Source organism: Corvus cornix, chromosome 14 (assembly GCF_000738735.6).
Source record: "Corvus cornix cornix isolate S_Up_H32 chromosome 14, ASM73873v5, whole genome shotgun sequence".
NCBI lineage: Eukaryota > Metazoa > Chordata > Aves > Passeriformes > Corvidae > Corvus > Corvus cornix.
This window is the reverse complement of record NC_046344.1, coordinates 13,429,951-13,444,129: the sequence shown is the minus strand read 5'-3', so window position 1 is coordinate 13,444,129 and position 14,179 is coordinate 13,429,951. Positions and strand designations below refer to the sequence as shown.

The window sequence follows — 14,179 nt, the reverse complement described above, 5'->3', positions numbered from 1 at the left end:
CTCCTGGATGAAAACATGGAGCACTTAGAGCAGAGTTTCACTGGGTTTTAACTATAACCAGATTTTAGTGAGGTCTGAGGGTGGTCTGGTCCATAATCACAGGTGGAGTGGTTAGAGTGGTATTTGTGGAGGTTTGTTTCTTTGGATTTGTTATCTTCTTTTCTGAATGAGCCAAGGCTACATAAAAAACCTGGTTTGCCATGGGTTTTTTTGGCAGGACTTCTTCAAGGACACTGGAACAAGCCAGTATGGACTATGAAGCACCATTAATGCCCTGTGGTTGTATCCTTCCCTGTCATCTTCCTTGTCATAAAGAGTATTTCAAAGTTACATACCAAAAGCTTAGGAGTCCTGAGCTTTTTGAATCCAATACTTTCTGGTGCTTTAAGGTGTTAACAAGCTACCAAGAATATGAGAAAGGCTTCCATAAAGTACAGCTTAAGAATGAATCAATGAAACATAAGATATGAATCTGTGGCCTGTTTTCAGATACCCTGGTAGCTTTTTCTCCTGAACTGCAAATAAGAGCATCTGACATCATGGGCTGCACAATTATTTTTCAAACTGCAGATTAAATTGTCTGTTAGGACAAAGCTTCTGTATCGATATTTTCCTTAATAGCATTTTGCTTTTTATAGTTATTTTCCAGTTTCAGCTCCTGACGAGTTGGGGTGATCCCTACTACATTGGTTTAAATGGACTGGAGTTGTTCAATGAACATGGAGAGCAAATCTTACTGACTGAAAACAGTATCCTTTGCACACCAAGCCCCTCTGGCCCTGTTGATGCACAGGCATTTGTCACAGGGCATCCCTTCCAGATTGCCAGGTCCTGTGTGATTAACTCTGCTTCTATTTCTCTGTCTTTGGGCAATGAACCTTGTTTCCATATGTTTTTATGGATTCTATATACTTCCAGAACATTTCTTCTCTGAATGGGATGCACCAACAAAGCAGGACAAGGTTAGAGAAGGGAAGGCTTAAGAAGGGCGTGGTATTTTCTGCTCTTGACATTTATTTCTTCTGTGGTGTGGAAAGACCAGAAAGTTTGCTGAGCTATAAATTCATTGAGTTCAGTGCTTTTTCTTTTTATGGAATCTTTCATTGTGCCTCAAGAAAGAAATTTTTCATAACTCTCGTTCTGGAGATTTAGGCTGTTCTAGACACCCAATGCAGTCATGAAGATCAGGGCTGAGAGTTTGAATTTGATTCAGTGTTCCTTGGATATCCAACAGAGGGAATGAAGAGCATGTTTGGAAGATTGATGTTCATCAGGGTTATACTTGGTGCTCTGTACCAGCTAAAGTCTTTTAGGAGCTGAAAGCTTCATACCCCAACATACAACTCCCATTGTGGCTTTGTCGAGGCAGACATAAAAGCCACACTAGTCATAATCTATAGTCAAGAGAGGTAGAAAGATTTTTTATTTTCTCTTCTGCTTTTCTTATACCTCTTCACAATGGCTGTGGCCTGTTGAGATTGGCTGCTTAGCAAACAATGACAAGGCTAACAAACAATGGCCATTCAGGCAGTAAACAATCAGCTATGCAAGCAAAGGTATAACGGCTACATACTATCCACGAGTTCTTCCTTGTACACTCTCAATGTCCCATAACAAGAACACCCTCTCCTGGTGTCCAGAACATCTTCTCTCATTGATTATCTTCTTGGCCTTCTCTGTGGGTTTCACTGAAGCTGCAAAATTTCACTGTCATATTCTCACGGGTAAATTCTGCCTGGTTTCAGGTGTGATTCTGTGAGACTGTCAGTCTGGCTGTCAATCTCATCAGGTCCCCCCTTTTGTTTTTGTATTACAAAGGCAGCATTTATTGACTCTTGCAGGGAATGAAGAGCATGTTTGGAAGATTGATGTTCATCAGGGTTACACTTGGTGCTCTGTACCAGCTAAAGTCTTTTAGGAGCTGAAAGCTTCATACCCCAACATACAACTCCCATAGTTCAGGTACATGGAAAGGAACATTCTTAGCCCCCTAGAAAGAATAAATAGCACAAATGCTGCAGGAATCGTTTGTCTCTAAGGATCCTCACTGCCTGATAAATAGGGAATTCAGTGAAATAAAGGCTTTTTCCCAAGTGCTGTTTTGATTTGTATGATACACCCTGAACTTGAAACATTTGCAATGGACAAGAAGCATTTTGAAATTGAGAAGTGGTAACAAATTGTCTTTAAGAATCAGGGATTTTTAACTTACCTGGTACAGCTCTACAGTACAAAACAATGCCAGATAAAGAAACCTCAGCTCGTTTTGAATGATCACTTGTTCTGCCTGTGCAGTTGTGTATGGGATGTATTAGGATCCTAAAAGAGCATATTTGTCTTAGTGCAGTATTTAATGTGATAATTCACTACTGAATCTGGAGCAAGCTTTTCTTAAACACTTGAGGCATTGCTGTGTCATTCCTTAAATTCTTTATAAACTCTTACAGACTTTAGATAGCAGGACAAGGGGAAATTAATGTCCCTCAAACTGGATTGCTCAGGATTCATAATTCTGAAGACAGTGCCATTCATCTCCACGTTTCTTTGCATGTCTTTAACATTCATATATGTTTTAAATGTAAATGTTCTCTTACAGAGAAAATCTGGTTGTCTGTTCAATGGAGGTTTAATCTTTCCCTCTCAAAGAAGTGAAAAAAGGTTTTATTACACAGTTACTGATTTTTACCACAAACCTTGAGAAACTCAAGCAAAACCTAGTCTGAGTGATGACTGCCTCCTGCAAAGACACTCTCTTGAGATATGTTTTATATGAGGAATTTTCACAAGTTTATGGTAAAAATATGGGACTTTGTCACCAAAAAGCTGGGAATTGCCTATTACTGATAATGGAACTTTACTGATGAAGTCATAAGTACATATTTGAGAATAAATTAAATGCAGCTAGTTACTTGATTCCTAATTTAAAAATAAATTTGAATGCCAGAATATCTAAGGGTTGTCCTGCTTTTAAAAATGTGCCCCCAAGTTCCTCAGCTGTGAAATCCTGGGAGTACTGCTGTAGTGGTGGAAACTCATTCATGGAGTTGGGAAGAGCATAAAGTTTTAAATATGATGTTTCTGAAATATCCCTTTTTGGGTTATTTATGCTTAAAGTTTTTTTTCAGATATTGCTGCTTTTCCAGATAGTGTCAACATTTTAGATGATGTATCTGGAGACATCCGGACTCCAGACAAACTGATTGACAGAGTAAATGACACCACTGATGGCAGACACATGTGGCTGGCACCAGTTCTTCCTGGTTTGGTACATTTTCCCTTTTCATTCTGTTTTAGTGCTGTGTGTGGATGGAACTGGAAGCATGGAGGAAGGGGGAAGCATATATAATTTGTAGCTAAATTTGATATTAGTAAGTGATGCTAAATCACTGCTTTTTAGAAGTTGTTTTTGGTGCAGCCTCTCTGCACTGCACAGGCAGCAGCAATGGAGGTTTCCCAGGTTTGTAATCTCCTGTCTCCGTGGGGCAACAGCAGAAGATTTTCCAGAGATGGTTTTTGAATTACTGTGACGACGATACTGATGAAGGATTTCTGTGCAATAAACACCTTTCTGGTGCTTTTAGGTTCATTTCTACAAAATGCAATGAATGTTTTTCCAGCAGTGAGAAATTCTTTTTTAATCTCATTATCTGTGTTGAATTCAAATTTATAGATTAGGGATGGCAGACTTAGCATTTCATGTCCTAAGGCCACAAGTGATTCAGCCCTTTTAGAAGTTCCATGTTTAATAGATGGGATATCAAAAATCTAAACAGGAAAAGTAGATAAACTTAGATGAGTTCTGATGTTGTTTTGGGAAAGGACATTTTTTAGGGGCCTGTAATGGACATAATTAAGGTGTTTTTTATTTCCTATAAGAGAATGGATTTGAAAAGAAAACGAAGTATAAACCTGACATGTGGTAAGTTATCACTTACTGTGTTGGAAAAATCGTGGCTCCATATGTTGCAGTTATTAATTAAAATATTAAAAGCCAGGAATTGTTAATTTATATCATTATGTGTTGTAATGCAGGGCTATAATTAAGGTAAAGCTTTTAGATATACTTGAGAATAGTGACCACTTGCATTTCCTAGGAAAGTGGAAAGTCTGTGTAATGCTTGAGGCTCCTACTGTGTAGATCCCATATCTTGAATCCTGGCAATTTGATGGGATGCTCAGATATCCATTATAACAGGATGACTGATTGATTTGACAGCCATCTGAGTGTACTCATGTCCTTACAAAAGACATGCTTGCAGAGGCTGTTTCACTTGGGAAAAAGGAAAATAACAGGCCTTGGAGTTCTCTCAGAGGTGCAGCCACTGCTTTGTGTTGTTCTGCCTGACACCAAAGTACTGCAGAAGAGCACAAAATACCAGCATTAAAGGGTAAATTGATAATGTGAAATGCAGGAGACAGAAGCAATTTAATGGCGTTTTCTGTCCTTGAACTGTAACAAATTACACCTTTGTAAGATCCACAGAGTACTTTTCCCTCCTCCATCTTCCCTGGGATGGTTGTTCAGCCAGGAGGTGCTGGATGAGGCAATCAGCCTATTGATGCTCAGCCTCTGGAGCTGGGCTGCTGAAGCAGGGCTGGTGAACACTCCCATCCTCAGTGCAGGCTGCTTGGAAAGCTGCAGTAGCTCTTTGATGTGTTGGAGGTTCAAAAACTTGAAGGGAATTGATATTATGGCCTTTCTTTTCCTTCCTAGATGCCTTTTCCTTTTTCATTCTAAAAGTGATTTCCTGTTTTTCAAATTCTTTACTTACATAAGCAGAATTTGAATTATTTGTTCCCCTGTTACTGACTGTCATTTTATTTTTTTGTTTGAATGGATTTTCAATCAAATATATAATTTGCTGTGGGACTAACAGTTGTTGTTGGAGACAATGCCCCAGTTGTCTCGTGGAAAATCACAGATGCAAACATTTCTATTGATCCACTCTAGCTTTCTTTCTTCAGTTAAAAAACCCCAGCATAATGATTTAATATAAGCTACAGTATCTTCTCTAGTACATCAAAGGATTAAAACTTCAGAGGATGCTAAAGATGAAGCTTAAGCTATGTTGATCCAAAGTTGATATAGTGGCTCATGAAAGGAAAAGCATAGAATTAACTGTAACAGGCAAGATTGGTTTCCTGCAGCCTAATCTTTGGTCTTAACATCTTGACATTAACGTCACTGTAAGGCAAATGAATAATACCTCAAGCAGTAATTGTTTAGGAAGCATCTGGAGGATTGTCTCTAAATTCCTGGTAGTATAACACACAGAAATTGCAACATTTCTGCAATAGCTTTAAAGCATACAGGGGAAATTTTAGTCTTGCCAATAGGAAGGTGGATTGCATTCGTATTTGGTAGAAAGAAATGGAATAGAATATCATAAAATCATTGACTCACAGACTGGTTTGGGTTGGAAGGGGCCTTAAAGCCCATCCAGTGCCACCCCCTGCCATGGGCAGGGACCCCTTCCACTAGACCAGGTTGTTCCCAGCCCTGTCCAACCTGGCCTTTGATGCTTCCAGGGGCAGCCACAGCTTCCCTGGGTACCCTGTGCCCAGGGCCTCCCCACCCTCACAGGAGACAATTCCCTCCCAGTATCCCATCTAACCCTGCCCTCTGGCATTGGGAAGCATTCCCCCTTGTCCTGGCACTCCAGACCCTTGTAGATGGTGTCTCTCCATCTTTCTTTCAGGCTCCATTCAGAATAGAACAGAACAGAAGAGGCACCAGCTTGTCTTATCCTTAAGGACACGTCTGTATTTGGTTTATGAAATACTCAGTAAAAGTGTCTCTCTCCCCCTCTTCCAATTTCCAGGCAGTCTAGGATGATGAGGACAGTCTAGATCTCATCTTCTGTACTTTTGAGAGCGCAGCTGTGGGGTAGAGCCAACACCTGGGAATTACAGCAGGGATGATAGCTGAACTTCCATCCTCAACATCAGTTACCTCTCCTCCAGCTATATCTCTTTAAACATGAACCTCTTTTGATGTAACATGCATGAGAATTTAATTTCTTTTGGGAATTTGTGCTGTTAAATGTAAATGAATTCTCTTTTACAGGTGAATAGGGTATATGTCATTTTTGACGTACCTACTACGGTGTCAATGATCAAGTTATGGAATTATGCCAAGACGCCTCAGAGGGGTGTGAAAGAGTTTGGTGTAAGTCATTTTCCTGTGCATTTTGTATGTCCTGGTGCGTCAGCCAGCTCCATTTCTGTACGTGTTCTCACAGTTTACTGAAGTGCCATTCCATGTGATCTCAAAGGATGGGATTCATCTCATTTAACTCTGCATTCAGTATTAAAATGACTAATCTATGCCTGTCATCTGTCCTCCCTTTTTTTTGTCCAGGGAAAGAAAACTTTATCTGATTTTTTTCTTAGATAATTGTCTTAAGACAGGATAACACTTCTCTTTTTCCACTGACTGTAGAGTAGGCCTGGAGGACTAGTTTGAACTACAAACCCAAGTTTTAGACAGCTGAAGTGAGGTGAGATTCATTAATTCCTAGATTTAAGAGTGATTCACTGCAATGAATAGAATGGCAATTATGTAAAACATGAAATACATTTTTAATTACCTACTTGAAAGCTGCATTAAAAAACATCAGTGAGAAGATAAAAAAGTTGGGGAGGAAAAAAAAAATCCAACTCCAGCAGCAAATAGAGAAAAATGGAAGTTTTAAGGAACAAAAGCTAAATTAATAACCGGACTTGTGAAACAAACAGGGCAAAATGCTTTCTACTTAATTGCTAGAGACAACTGCTGAAAGCAAGACCTGATTTCTAGATGGATTTTTTGTTGATTTCTTCAATATTTTTAGCTTCTGGTAGATGATTTGCTTGTGTACAATGGGATTCTGGACATGGTGAGCCATGTGGTGTCAGGCATCCTCCCCACGTGTGATCCCGTGGTCCCCTACCACACCATCCTCTTCACGGATGATGAGAGGGTTTGCCATCAGGAGAGGAGAACTGTTATCAGGTACGTGAGAGGATCTTGGCTGGGACAAAGAATCTTGGCTTTAAAAGCTGCTTTTATGTGACTGATGCCAGCAATGTGTGTATTGCTGAGGAAAAATCCCCTTCCAGAGCATCCTTGGCCTCACTTGATGAGGAATAGGTAGGTTTTTAGATATGAGGACCAAATTACCAGCGTTGTTTGCAAGCATCTTTTAGCACTTCCTGGCATTCCTGATGTGTATTTACATATGTTTTCATGAAAGCCTGTAAACACAAAATAAAAAAGTTTGGCTTCCACAGAGGAGGATTAATAAATCTCAATGACATTCCATAGAGGGGGAAAAAATAGAAAGTTAATGAAAAAAACAAGCTTCAAAATTAAAGAAAATAAACTCCTCTGATTTGACACAGATGCTAATTAAGGAGCCAGAACTCTACTATTTTATAAACAGTCTAAAATAATGAACTTCTAAAATGAGAAATAAATTGCGTTTGGGGTAATGACACTTTGAAACCACTAAGCTGGCAATCTCATGGAGAATGTGATGAAATGCAGTGAAAAATGCTCTTACATTTAGAAGGTCAGGATTGGTAGGGTCTAAAAAACAGTCCCTGGAAAGGAAAGTAAAGATTGAAAGAATAATTTGTTTTAAATGGGATTGAAAAGTGAAAAAAATGAAGGCTCATAGAAATGAATACTTTCTTGTATGTTGGACAGCTGACAAATAGAATGTCTTGCACATGCATCACTTGGAAAGAAAGGGCGAGTTTTGTATGGCAGAAATGGTGTGGGATCCATTCAGAAGAATATTCAAACATTTAGAAATAAGCAGAAAGAATATAAGATGCCCTGATTAGAGACAGAAGTTCACATTTGCCTACAGGGTTTGTTTTCTTGTGTTTCCCTAAAGCATTGGCTGTTGGCCACTGGTGCTGTCAGAGGTTAAATAAATTGTTATTGTTTGGATGTATTGTGTTAGACTCATGTTTTTGTATGAGTGGCTGTGTTGTCATGGTAAAATTTGGAGGTGAACAATTTCTCAAAGTGAAAAAGTTGCTGAAATGAGAATGCCTTGGGGAAATAAAAGTTTTGAGAAATTTTTCAATGGGATAGAAAAAGGAGGAGGAAGGGAAATCAACCTTTACTTTCCTCAGCTTCAGATCTTTCTATGAGTAAAATTATTTTATTGGAAGCAGGGAAGCACCAGCTGTAATTACAGATCTTTTTTACATGACTTCCTTTGCTCGTATTTATAAGACATACATCCTTTGATCTACTTTAAAGAGGAGTTTTTGGGGTCACACTCACTGCATGGTCTGTTTTCCAGTAGAGAACATGCTGAGCCTCTCCTCTTCCAGACTTCTCTGCAGGAGTTTTCTTGGTCTTTCTTCCCAGCCTGGTCTGCAATCATCTTTTCTCTTTTTTTCCACTGCCTACCCTACTAAAATACAGGGTACTCCAGCAGCAATGGAAAACATGCTGGATAATATCCCTTCATTTTAAAAATGCTCTGGAGCTTTTAGGTATTATTGCTTGTGATGTTGGCCTATTCTGTTTCACATGTCACTGTTCAGTATTTTATGAACCTGAACTTGAGTCTGATATTATCATCAATAGTGTAAGTTTTGGGTTACTTCAGTATTGGCTCTCCTGATTCACTCTGACAGTTTGAGAGACATTACATTTTTCTTCAGTAGAAACCCATTTTGTGCTGTATTTGGAGAGGAAAGAAAAATACACTTCTTTTGTTGCAAAGGCACAAATGTTTTGTCTGTGTGGAAGGGAGATGTTATTAGTGATGTTTTCCTTACCTTTCAATTCAGCTCACGTTTTCCCCTGTAATTAGTTTAGTTTAATTTACCTTTGAAGTTATTACTTCTTTCCCAAAAAGAAATGGTTAAAATTTTGCAGCAACCTGCAAGCAAAACTTGTCACAGTAAATGAATTCTGTTTAGTTCAGAAAAGCTTCAAATAATGCTATTTCAGAATTACAAAGCAGTGTGGCAGTTCCATACCAGGTTTTTTATACCCCCTTTGTACAGCTCTGATTTAAAATCTCACTTTGGTTTGTGGTTCAAGCTGTGTATGCAGGCTTGAAAATTGTAGAGTGAATATGATATTTATATTTGAATGTGTGGCTGAATGAATGCCACTAATTAAAACTGGCAAGAAATCCTTCAGGTGGATGAGGACAGAATGCCTTTCCTGTCTGGATAATCCTGTGTAGTGTGGCTGTGCTGTGGAGCTCTTCAGCCTCCAGGACTCCAGACATCACTTCTTTGGTAACCTTGTCCATGATTCTCATAACTTTTCACAAAGTTGATTATTTTGGCTGTTGTGCTGATCTCAATCTTTTCAGCAATCATGTGGAGGACCAGGATGTACGAATGATGAATGAAAATGAGATTGTCACCAACAGCAAAAAGAAACAAGTTGTGGCTGATCCGGGTAAGTTCTGTCTTCCAGGCTTTTCTTCTGCTCAATTCCTGCAGGCACAGTGTGGATAATGACCGTTGTTATGGACTTAAACTGGGAAAAGTGGGGAGTCTTACGTATATTTAGCTCTACTTTTTCTGTCACAGAAAGACAAACTGCAAATTTCATCACCTGGTGGGTTTCTACTCTGTACCTAAATCTGAAAGGGGATGATGTGGTTGTGGCTTACAGCACCACAAATGCAGAAATCCTCAGCAAAGAAACTGGCTGAAGATAAATTGGAAATGGCTGTTAATTGTGCAGGTTCATTGACAGCTTTTGGAATAATAGGCTCATTGCATCCCCACTGGCCTTTTGAGCAGCTTTAGAGATGGTGCAGATGTGTCTGAGAATCAGCTGCTTGATGCTCCTTGAGCAAACCCAGAATCACAGTGAGTGTAACAAGGGGGAAAACATGTTGACTCTGTTCCTCCCACTGTCTTTCTGGTTGGTCTTTTTGCTTACAAAGTGATAATTAAAAAGACAACCTCTCTTTTTTTTCCCAAGGAGAAGGAGTAGATTGTATTTATAGTCTGAGGAAAGTCGTTCATTGTAAATTACTCAAAATAGCTCCCTAAATACATCTCAAATTCTCAGCCAAGCTGGTATATTCATGATTGGTTTTCTCTCCTGAGCATGACACTTTCTCCAGTTAGTTCTCTAGAAAGTGTTACAGATATTATTTGATGGCTTTTAATAACAGTTCTGTAGGAGAAGGATTTGAAATGCCATTGCCTGTAAAAAACCAGCTTGAAAGTTATTATATTTAACACTAGCCTTGTCAAAAGTGTCCTGGACATCTCTGTGCCCATTGGAATGTCATCCCGGGTTCCAGAGCAGACCTGTCCAGTAAAGAACAGCTGTCATTGCCATGGCCATCACATCTTTTCCAGCATGAAGGACGCAGAGCCTCTGAAGTCACCAGCTGAAGGTGGCCTGTTGCCCTCTGTAGTCCTGGCTGGTATCAGCCACAGGGATTGTTGATCACAGATTTGTGGAATGATTTGGGTTGGAGGAGACCTCAGGGGGTTCCCTCCCTGAGGGAGGGTCCAGCCTCCTACTCAGGAGAGTGTCAACACTGAATTCAGAGCAGATTGCACAGGAAAGCAATTCCATGGGACTGTGAAAAAGCTGGCAGCACTCACTGTCAATGTAAGAAACATCACCGAAAAGAGTAGTTCGGCTTTATTCTGGGGTGGAAAGGGAAATGGGCATTTTTCTTCCTCGTTTTACTCATTGGTTTCACTGTTAGCCTACAGTCCTAAAGCTGCACTTCATTTTCCCTGACAGCTCTGCGCCCCAAAACCTGCATCTGTGAGAGAGGACTGCAGAGGAGGAAAAGATAACAAGGAAAGTCCTGAATGCATCTGGCCCTAAGTAGTTGCAATCCAGATCTGCAAAATATGCATTTCCAAATGGAAGATTTTCCATGTCTGCTGCTGCTGAACCACATCCTCTTGTGAGAGGCAGTTTTATTTGCTACAGGAAGTTTTCTTCAAAAAGAAATCTAAAGCATGAATTCAGTTTCCTGGGGTTCTTTTGGTCATGATCTGTCTGAATTTTCTCCCTTATCTCTTAACTGAAAATCCAGGGAAGAAGGAACATAAAGGAGAGAGTGAGAACCTTTCTGCTGACAGCTGTTCTGCCAAGTACTGTGAACTTAGGTTAAGCAGGATGGTCCACAGGTTTTTTAGATTATTTCTAAAGCTTTTATTCCTAGGTCCTAGCTGGATGATCACGAAGATCCTCACTAGAAGGTGTTGCTTTATTTCTGATGCCTGTAAATAGTTGTCTGGGAAATGCACTTATTAGAGGAAATACTCTTTTGCTATCTGTCTCTGGGCATGTTTTGATGCCAGGGCTGTCTGTAGGAGCTGACACTGTTTCTGACACCTAGACAGGTTCCACTGGGCTTGCAGTAATGTGATGGATGCTTTTAGGAAATGGAGATCAGGAAGTGGGTTTATCAAGGTTTAATAAGTGCATTTCAGCTGTCACCTTTTCATGTTTTGCAGTGAAATAATTATTTCTTTCATCATTTCACTACCATGGAAAAAGCAAGTGAGGTGTTTTGCCTGGAGTGCCATTGACAGGCACTCTGCACATCCTTCAGAGTCCTGCTACAGAGCGATGTTTTTTCCTCCTATTTTGCCTGAATTTATATGAACAACGAGGCCATGCCTCTGTGCTGCACTAACCAGATGTTGCCAGCAACAGATCATCACTTCTGAGAAATGGTAAATGCCTTTTAATTAGCAGAAGGTAAGGAGAGAAATGCATTTTTAAACAAAAAATACCCTGCACATGTAGTAATTTAAATAAAAACTCTAACCAAATAAATATGCTGCAGGATTTGCTATGCAAATGTACTTTTCCCTGAAAACTTGGTGTTCGTGACAACCTGTACATTTCTTCCATGGATTTTCATTTAGAACTTTCTCATTCCAACCCAGGCCAGTCTGTGATTCTGTGATTGTTTCCAGAGAGAACTGAATGCTGAAGTCAGGATGTGCTTTTACACATAAACCAGAGATACTGGTGCAGCTCAGTTTGGGACCAAACTGTGCTGCTTCCCTTTCTGCCCTGTCAGGAGTGTAATATTTTGTATATTTGCTTATTAAAACTTCACTGCTGTTGCCTGAGCTGAAAGGACACAAGATAACAATGCATTTCCCAGATTTCTGTGTATTGATGGAGCAAAAAAATGTATTTTGTACTAAATACAAAACTTTACTTTTAAATGTAAAATAGTGTGTGTGAGTACAGTGTACTTTGTTGAAGGACTCTTCCCAAGCTGCACTGACTAAAGAACCCTCAGTTGTTCTGAGAACTCTCCCCTTGTTTGTTTCTGGTGTAGTTCTACCAAGAACCAAGTGCTAATTTTTGCTCCAAATCATATGACAGGCAACTCCAAATGAAAAATAGGAGGAGCTGAGAGGAGGGATATTGGAAGTGCTCAGAGCAGATATAAATGTCTGCGTTTGGAAGGGGAGAGGGTGTAGCAGGGCTTTCAAGACTGGAGGCACAATCACAGATTTGTCATGTGGGCAGTCTCTAGATGGGATGGGGCCTGTCACATTGTTTGTTCCTCTAAGAAAATTGCATTGGGTGTGCAGAGAAATGAAAGCTGCTGTGTTTCCTGGGACTAAACAGCATCTTTCTTATTGATCTGGAAAGGTGTGAGGCTGAGAGGACTTCCTGTTCTCACCTGTCTCCTCTGTCTGGAGCATCTCAAGTCCCACATGGTGGACTAATGATTTTTCAATCCCAATGCTCCAGGCTTTGGAAATTATTGCAAACTATTTGGTGAAGCTGAGATGGGTCACAGTTCTCTTTGTGTTTCTCTGCCACCTCACCGCAGTTGGTGACTGCAGCCAGTTTTCAACACCTTTTCCCCTGGAAATCTGAATGCAGTGCAGCTGGCCTGGCAGTGCAGTGGCTTCAACCTTTACCATCCTCTCCCAGCAGCCCTTGTACCCTTTCAAGAGATTCCCCACAACTGCCACACTGTGGAAAGACCATGATAGTCTTGAAAATATTTTTAAAAATTGTCAAGTTGTAGAACGTCTTCCCCTACAGTGTCTGTGTGTGAAAGAAGACTTTGCCAGCCTGCTGTCTGGGATGACAAAAGCCACCAAGGCACAGCCTAATGGAGTCCTTGGTTCTAGTCAGTCATTCTAGAGAGCAGCATGATGTTTAGAAAATACTTCATTCATCTCTGCGGGGTAGGAACTGTCAGTGTTTGCCCTCCTAATTGGAGCTGAGATGTAATGACCCTTTATATAACCAAAGATAATTAAGAGTCCTAGTCAGCCCTATACACTCAAACATAGACACTTGACTCATTTCCTCAGTGAATCAGGGTTAAAAAAATGGGTTTATTCCATTTTTCATCTTTTTTTTTTTAACTGCTCACAAGTACATTCATGTCAGACTGGCATTTGCAGGAGGGACAAGAGGAAGAGTAAACATGCAATCAAGAAAATCCCCACAGAGCACTTGAGTCAATGTCAGGCACAGTTTCAGCAGGACTAATTCAGCAAGGATGTGCCCAGTAACATCATTTGACATTGTGAAAAGCACAGCAAAGGAAAAGGAAGGATTAATATGAATTCTTGCTGAAGACTTTGATGTAAATTAATAAACTTTCACTCGGTTTCAATATCTGGGCCACGCAAAGACCTTTATGCCATGGTTGCTCACCTTTACCTGTTGTGATTGGATTTAAAGGGCTTGGATCAAGATAACAGAAATGAGTTTGTTTGTCCCACAGTGACACTGAGAAAGGCAGAGGATAAAGAAATAATCTGTGAGGAAGTACATGCCAGGCTGCCTACTTTCTGATCTAGAAAAACATATTTTTGTCAGTCTTCACAGTGAAATCTGAAATGCCTGGGAAGGCCTGCAACTTTTCAATTTCTGCCTTTTTGTGCTTTAATCCGGGAGCATTTCAACAGCAGGGAGAGGCACCTGTCCGTGGATAAGGGAGCAAGCAGTGATGCAGGGTGTAAAGGGCAGCATAGAAGACATGGAAACTTGTGTATTCCTGAGTCAGGGCACTCATCCATGAACCCACAGGAGCTACATCCAGCAGCTAAATTAAACTGAGCCCTGCTCATGGCTTAGGCTGGACTGGGACATGAATTGCACTGCAGCATCCTGCTCAGGTGGTGCTGTTCTCTGTAAAATTTCCTGGTCCTGCTGGATTTTTACCATGTCCCTGGTGTGTCA

General features: G+C 40.3%; 1 protein-coding gene across 5 annotated transcripts in view; it reads left to right on the top strand.

The window, feature by feature from the left end:
* The window catches only part of KATNIP (katanin interacting protein), a 59,377-nt gene extending 45,765 nt beyond the window's left edge, over window positions 1-13,612 (top strand). For all 5 annotated transcript variants that reach the window (XM_039560668.1, XM_039560667.1, XM_039560669.1 and 2 more), the window contains 7 exons: window positions 218-282; window positions 639-749; window positions 3,126-3,265; window positions 6,068-6,169; window positions 6,834-6,994; window positions 9,333-9,421; window positions 10,739-13,612. In XM_039560668.1, the coding sequence (XP_039416602.1) occupies window positions 218-282; window positions 639-749; window positions 3,126-3,265; window positions 6,068-6,169; window positions 6,834-6,994; window positions 9,333-9,421; window positions 10,739-10,794 (724 nt within the window). In that variant the 3' untranslated portion in view covers window positions 10,795-13,612. The remainder of the gene's footprint in view (window positions 1-217; window positions 283-638; window positions 750-3,125; window positions 3,266-6,067; window positions 6,170-6,833; window positions 6,995-9,332; window positions 9,422-10,738) is intronic.
* Window positions 13,613-14,179: the final 567 nt, after the last annotated feature.